Source organism: Myotis brandtii, unplaced genomic scaffold (assembly GCF_000412655.1).
Source record: "Myotis brandtii unplaced genomic scaffold, ASM41265v1 scaffold4, whole genome shotgun sequence".
NCBI lineage: Eukaryota > Metazoa > Chordata > Mammalia > Chiroptera > Vespertilionidae > Myotis > Myotis brandtii.
Window position 1 is genome coordinate 1,208,402 of NW_005365371.1, and position 8,226 is coordinate 1,216,627.

Here is an 8,226-nt window from a genome sequence, read left to right on the forward strand (position 1 = left end):
AAGGGCAGAGGGTGGGGTGGGAACTGGGTGGAGAGGAGCTATGGGGGGGAAAAAGAGGAACAACTGTAATAAACTGAACAATAAAGATTTATTAAAAAAAAAAAGTAAAAAAAGACTTACAAATTTCTTTCCGGACTAATGAAGGAACAGTATGATTTTCATGTCCTTTCTTTTTAGATCCATGTCTTTTGCCTTCTAAAGGTCTGGGATTACATCTATTTTCTGAATATACTATTTCTGAACCTATTAATTAAAACAAAAATTCATAAGCATTAAGGGAACTACTTCATTGAGAAAAGGTTATCAAAATAGAAGCATTTAATAAATAAAACCTGAATCTTCATTTCTCAAAATGTTCTGCAGCAAAGAAGCACAGCCATCAAGCCCCTGTACGGATTCAGTCTGTAAGGAGAAAGTCATTTGGAAACATTTATATATATGATTTTAATGCAGGAGAAGAAAACATTGCATAGTTTAAAAATTTCTTTTAGGAACAATTTAGTATTGGTAGAAAATGTTTTAAAGTAAAAGCATTCATATTTCCTTAGGGCAATTAATACTTTACCTTTGAATTTTTATCCCCACTTGTTAGCTTTTACCTGAAGACTAATTAAAAGTGTGCAATGTATCGATTCAGTTTAATCTTACCTGACTTTCTGAGTCAGAATAGATGGGATAGCCAGAATCTGCATTAGAACGTGATAGCTTTCTCAAATGGATCCTAGAAAACAAGTTTAATATTTTTACAAATAATACACAAACTTTTTCCCCGTAATATATTATAAGTAGTCATTTTCTTTCAAGCAAAGGTTGGATAAGAGAACTTGTCCAACCATGTAAAAAGATGGATTTATATAGCACTTTATGAAGATTGTAAAGCCTGTTAAACATTAAAATGATCAACATGGGTAGATATGGATGGTTCCTACCTAGAGTTTTGTGAAGGTAGAGACCCCACTAGTTATCTAGGGTAGGTTAAATTTAGTCCAGCCCAAAGACCTGAAAAATCTCGAGATTTCCTGAAGTTGTAAGCTTCTTTAAGTACTTACTGCTTCTTTCCATTTGTTAATTTAGCAGGTCCGGTGTGCTTTCCTGAAGATAACACCTATGAAATAACATATTATATTATAGTAGTTACACAAATATTTTTCTATTATACTCTCAGTATACTGTCTTGACTAAACCTGAAATATCACTCTTTTCCTTTCTATTGTGGTAAAACAACATAAAATTTACCATTTTTGCCATTTCTAAATGTATAGTTCTGTGGCATAAAGTACATTAATACTGTTGTGCAACCATTGCCATCATCCATCTCTAGAACCTTTTCACCTTCCCAAACTGAAATTCTGTACCCATTACACATTAACTTCCCAGCCCTTCCTCCCCTCAAGCCCTGGCCAATACTCTGTCTCTATGAATTTGACTACTTTAGAGAGCTCATACAGTATTTGTGTCCTTTTGTGACTGGCTTATTTCACTTAATACATCTTCAAGGTTCATCCATTTTGCAGTATGTATCAAAATTTCCTACCTTTTTAAGGTGGAATAATATTCCATTTTTGAATATACCATGATACTAATTTTTCATAAATGTGATATATTCTAAAAACTCATAATTACAACTGAACTCACAATTTGATCTATATAAAATGTCAAGCAAGCAACATATGTATTTGTTCCTTAAGTCTATGTGAGTTGAAGTGAAGAACTATGATTGTAACCAACCAGAGTAAGTTGGACTATAGTCAATCCCTGAACATGTTCTACATTTCCCAAATTCTTCAAAACATATACAGGCAGGCCTTGGGTTACGTCGGACTCGACTTATGTCATTTCGTGGTTATGTCGCCTTCTCCCATTTACAGTATTTATAAAAAAAAAAGTTCCGTCATTTCGACATATGTACATATGTGCTTTATGTTTTTTATTATCTATTTACCACAAGGTCAGGAATTGTTATCTTTTAAGTTTTTTTACTGTTTCACTTCATTACTGCTGTGTATGTGCTCCATGTGAGTGACGTAGGAGCATATGTAGGTGGATTCCAACTTACAGCGAAAATTGAGTTACGTCAAGCCGTAGGAATGGATCTCTGACATAACCCGAGGACTGCCTGTAATTTAAGTATAGGGCAGAGTCCATAACTCTATTTATCCACATCCTATATAATAAAAGCCTAATATGCAAATTATAGCCTCAACCAGGAGTTTGACCAGTTCGACCAGGGGGCGGGGCCAGTTCAACTGCCTACTGCCCCTCCCCCTGGCCAGCCCGGCCCCCCGGTCAGCCCCTACACCCCTTTAGGGCAGGCTGGCCAGACCCCACCCATGCGCGAATTTGGCACCAGGCCTCTAGTTCTTTATAATGCCTGACAAGGCCAGCACACAAAAACTACCATTCCTCTTTATCCACATCTCATTCTCTCAATCTTTCTTTTTAAAGTCATATAGCAATAGTGTTTTTATTAAATTTTTTAATTAAAATGTAAGTGGGCTACCTTTTGTGTGTAAGAAAAAATATGCATTTGTTTTTACATGCATCCAATATCTTGAGAGTTACACATGAAACAGTTCATCGTAGTTGCCTCTGGAGAGGGAAACTAAGAATCTGGAGGACAGAGCAGGAGGGGAGACTTTGCATGGATCTCCTTTCATAGCTTGACAACTTTATACCAGATAAATATATTATCTCTATTAAAATGTAATTTTAAAAAGACATGGTTAAATCCTTACTTACTCCCTCATATCACCACTCAGGTGTAGTCACTGTTGGCAGTTACATTTATGATTTTTCTTGACATGTTTACATATTTCATCCCAAGATAGCTCTGAGCAGTAACTAAGCTTTCTGGATTTATATAATGTTCTTTTATTTATTTGAATATGTACTCCTTCCTTCTAAGAATGCTATTGAAAACACACTGAAAAAGTTGGATTGATAGAGTTATATTTCTCCTTGAGATAAGCTGAATACAATGGAGTCACAAAGCCAGCGGTGAGAACCAATGGTCTCTGCAGATCCTTGGGGTTTTTCTCTTAAGTCTATCTATGTTGGTGCCTGAGCCAGAACCATAATAAAAATCCAAAGCATGAGTCTGCTAAGTCCAAAACAACTACCACAATTATTATCTTTCAAAATCAAAAGTACTGAGATAAATGTATGGCATAATTGTAAGATCATACATAGTGTTTCTCCAAAAAATATACATGAGGTTATATTACAATCAAGCAAAGAAAATTACCTAGAATTAAGACACCTTACAACAGTAATTATCATATCTCAGAATATATATATAAATTGTCTGAGGTAACTTCAGAGTAAGTTTCAGACATCATACCCCTTTATAGTTAAATATTTAATCCTAAAGATTTCCAAAGAACAAAGTCACTCTCATATAACTAAAATATAATTATCAAAATCAGGAAAGTAACAATAATACCATATTATAATCTAATCTACAGGCTATTCACATTTAATCATCCCAATACTGCCCTTTATAAAAATCTGGTCTATGTCCAATCCAGGATCATATGTTGCATTAAGTTGTCATATGTCTTTAGCCTCCTTTAGTCTGAAATAGCTTCTTGAATTGTCATTGTCTTTTACAGCCCTGACATATTTAAAGAATACAAACCAGCTATTTTGGTAGTGTCCCTCTGGACATTTAGACATTTCTGATGTTTCCTCATTATTAGACTCAGGTTGTGCATTTTTGGCAGTAATACCACAAAAAGGATCCCATGTCCTTCTCTATACAGCCTGAGTAGGCACATGATGTCAGTCTGTCCCATTACTGCTGATATAAACTTGGAGTACTAAAGATGGTGCTTGCTAAGTTTTTCATTGTAAGGTTACTTTTAAAAAATATATGTTTTTTTATTTATTTCAGAGGATAGGAAAGGAAGAGATAGAAACATCAGTGATGAGAGAATCATTGATCGGCTGCATCTTGCATGCCCTGCACTGGGGACTAAGTTACCAACACCAAGTCCGCAACACTGGCATGTGCCCTGACTGGGAATCAACTGTAACCTCCTGGTTCTCTAGTTCCACACTCAACCACTGAGCCACAACGTCTGGACTGTAAGGTTACTTTTTTACCTTTGTAAATATTAAGCATCTTGTGAGGAGATACTTTAGATCATGTAGACATCCTATTCATCAAACTTTTGCTCAGTAGTTTTAGTATCCATTGATGATTCTTGCCTTCAATCAAATGCTTGCCAAACAGTGATTTTTCTAACTTACATCATTCCTTCTACATTAATTGGCATTTGCCTTTACTGAAGCACTTTTCCTTCTTCATTTATTTGTTATTATAGACTAGTTGATTCCTATTGTATTCAATAGGTTATGTCCACTATTATTATTTTGATGCTCAAATTGTCCCAGATTCTCTTAGTATGAGTCTCTTCAAACTGGCTCTGGGCTAATTTTTTAATTTTTAATTGTGGTAAGAACATAGCATGAGATCTAACCTCTTAACAAATGTTTAAATGTACAACACAGTATTGTTGATTATAGACATGACTAGAGGTCCTGTGCACACGAAATTCGTGCACGGGTAGGGTCACTAGGCCTGGCCGGAGATCAGGGCCGATCAGGGCCTTCCTTCTGGCTGCCAGCTGGGGCATCCCATCCCCAGCTGCCAGCCAGGGCCTTCTTTATGTCCACACCACCCCCTGGTGGTCAACAGACGTCATAGCGAGCATTGAACTTCCAGTCTCCCAAACTCTCAAGGGGACAATTTGCATATTAGGCTTTTATATATATAGATGTTGTATAGCACATCTCTAGAACTTATTCATCTTGCATAACTGAAACCTTATTCTTACTAAAAAGATACTCCCACTTCCTCCTCACTCCAGCCCCTAGCAACTACCATTCTCCTCTACTTCTATGAGTTTGACTATCTTAGATAACTTATATAAGTGGAATGTGATATTTGTCCTTCTGTGATTGGCTTCTTTCACTTTGCATAATATCAAGATTCATCTATGTTGCATATGGCAGAATTTCCTGTTTTTTAAAAGCTGAATAATATTTCTTTATCCATTCATCCATCAATGGACATTTAGGTTGTTACCACACCTTAGCTATTATGAATAATGCTGCAGTGAACATGGGAATGCAAATACCACTTCAAGATTGTTTTTCTTTTGGACACCCAAAGTGGGATTAATTTTTCTGAGAAACTCAGTTTTTCACAGCAGCAGTACCCTTTACATGTCTACCAACAACATACAAGGGTTCCAATTTCTCCACATCCTCACCAATACTTATTTCCTGTTTGGGTTTCATATATATTTATAATAGAGATCCTAACTGTGATTTTGATTTGCATTTCCCTGATGATTAGTGATGACCATCTTTTCATATCTGTTGGCCATTTGTATGTCTATAATTAATACTCACAAGTTCTTTGCCCTTTTTAAAATTAGGTTGTGTTTTTCTTTATATTTTTGAGTTTCAGGAGTCCGTTTATATTGTGGATATTAGCCCTTTATCATATATAGGTCTTACAAATGTATTCCCCCATTCTTTAAGTTGTGCTTTCACTCTGTTAATTATTCCCTTTGCTCTGCTTATCTTATGATTTCCCTATCTCAGCTCTTGTATTAACCATTTCTCCAACGGAATTGACCATTTCTCCAAGAAGCTGTGGTTCCTTTTAATGGACAATGGTATTTAGAAACCAAGATTTAGGCACTAGATGTGCTCTTTGCTACTGCGGCTTCCAATCTTTTTTCATAAGATTATTTACTTAGTCATCATGACTTGATAGTTGTAATTTTGAATCTTGTGTTTTTATTTTTAAATCTTTTCCATATTAACATAGTCTTCAAAATTTTTTAATGGATACATAGTATTTCCTTGAGTGCAAGTAATATGATATGTCCTTGGTTTGCTTTTTGTTTTTCACAATTTAAAAATGAACCTGAAATAAATCTTTCCATATACTGAAAATAGCCTTTTCATATTCCGGATTAAAAGCTTAATTAGCCCTTGTCAGGTGGCTGAGTTGGTTGGAGCGTCATCCCCTACACCAAAAGATTGCAGGTTAGATTCCTGGTCAGGGCACATACCTAGGTTGAGGGTTTGATCCCTGGTCAGAGTGCCTGTGGAAGCCAACCAATCGATGTTTCTCTCTCTCCCTTCCTCTCTAAAACTGATAAAAAAACATATTCTCGGGTGAAGATTTTTTTAAAAGCTTATTTGATGAAAGGCTATTTGTTGTTCAATGGCCCTTGATACAAATTGTAAAAGCGCTCTCCAAACTGAATGCCCCAAATCACAATGCACAAGAGATTATGTATTACCTCACACTTTCTTCCACTTTTTTCTTTGCTATTTGAGAAAAATATAAGTCCTACTTTCTACCAACCAGAGCAAGATAAACTTACATTTGTGGAATGATTTAGAGATTTTCATTTCCAACTAATCCACACCCTGTGAGCTGATATTATTTGTAAGAGGTGGAAACCTAAATTTCAGAGAGGTGGCTTATTCAGCCTTACACCTTCTCAGGATAGTGTAATATTTAAAAGAATGGACTCGGCCCAGCTCTATGGGTCTGAATCCTGTCTCCACTGCTAACCACAGGTGTAACTGCAGGGAAATTATTTATTCCATCCCTCAATTTCCTCATCTATAAAAGGGGGACGATAACAGTACCTACCTCCTAAGGCTATTGTGAAGATTAAATGAAAAATTATATGTAATACATAAAAGCACTTGCAATAGTACCTACCATATCGCTATCTAAATTTAGCTGCTATTGCTATCATTAAGATGGTAGTAAACTAAGTTTTAAAGGGGACTACATTTTGTTACATTTATGCCAAGTCTGAGATAGATGTTTCACCAGATTCTTTGACTTAATCTTCCCAATTCTTTGAGGCAACATTTAATACCTATTTATACCTATTTTATAGAGGAGGCTCAGAAAAGTAAAAAGTGTTTTGCTTACTATCACTACAGTAGTGGCAGAATAGGAATTTAAATCTGTGACTATGATTACAAAACCATGGTACTGCCTCTTGCTGACTGGGTATATTCTGAGTTCATAGAAGAGAAAGATCTATGAAGGTGAGGCTGGTCTGGAAGTACTCATGAGAAAGTCTTGAAAAAACGGTAAGATTCACATTCATGGGGAAAACAGCATTATAGGCGAGCTAATAAATGATGGAAGACCAAAACAAAAAGAAGGGGAAGGCTGGATATATTTAAGGAGAAGTAGCTACTCCATGTCAGGTGCTGTCCTAGGCCTTGAAGATGTAGACATGAATTGTGCAGTAAGGAGGCGGGTAGATTAGCGACTTTTTTAGCCTGAAAAGGGGTTTGATTAAGGTTAGAAGAGGGCACAAAAGGGGAGCCACGGGGCACCCAAACAATGGGGATGGGAGAGTGTTTGCATCTGGGCTGCACACAGCGCACCGGCTTGGAAGCGGGAGGGAAGCAGGAGGCCCCGGGCGCCCGGGGCTCTGCACAACAGGTGGGCAGCGCTGGGCAATGCAGGGACAGGGCTGGTAAGAAATGCAGTCTCGGGCCGAAGAACTGAGATTTTTATCTTGAAAAGTAAGTGTTCCCGGCTCAGATTGTAAGCAGAGTCGCTAAGTTACAACGAGGATGTGCATTTGAGAGGAGTAAAGGCTAAAGGCAGTGACACCGACTAGACGACTTTTTCAACGACTGGTAACATACCAGCAATTGTGACGAAAGATCAACTACGAGTGGCAGTGGGTGGAAGAGCCGAGAACCTGGATTTGCTGCAACCAAGTCCTGAGCTTAAGTCCCCCCGACCCGGCGGCCGAGGCTGAACCCGAACCCGGGCCTCGCCAAAGCCAGCGCTCCGGAGGGCGACGCCTAGAAGAGTGTGCACCTATGTTCAGAGCGGCTGTTACGATGCTGGGATCAGGCGTCTCCCCCACTCCTCCTTCCCAGCATTTGTAATGCGGCGCGCTGACTTTTTTGGGGGGGGTCACAGTTTTGCACTTCCCCCAGCTCGAGAACCCCCCTCAGTCCCTCTCCCGCCGCACCGTGGACGCCTCAAGGTCCACAGCCCTCACCTGGCCCGGCCGGGATCCGGACCTAACCATCTCCTGCAGCCTCAGGGAAGACCAGACCGAAGGAAGCAACACCAAACGATAAAAGGAATTAACCGCCGCGGACTCCCGACCGCCCTTGGCCCGCCCCCCGGGCTTCCGCTTCCGGGAAGGAGCC

General features: G+C 38.5%; 1 protein-coding gene across 1 annotated transcript in view; it reads right to left on the reverse strand.

Annotated features, from left to right (window-relative positions):
* CCDC14 (coiled-coil domain containing 14) overlaps nt 1-8,226 on the reverse strand; it is a 62,545-nt gene that overhangs the window by 52,968 nt on the left and 1,351 nt on the right. Inside the window, exons 2-6 of the mRNA XM_014545230.1 lie at nt 8,073-8,221; nt 1,050-1,105; nt 649-721; nt 333-402; nt 121-243 (exon numbers count right to left, since the gene is read on the reverse strand). Of these exons, the coding sequence (XP_014400716.1) occupies nt 121-243; nt 333-402; nt 649-721; nt 1,050-1,105; nt 8,073-8,221 (471 nt within the window). The remainder of the gene's footprint in view (nt 1-120; nt 244-332; nt 403-648; nt 722-1,049; nt 1,106-8,072; nt 8,222-8,226) is intronic.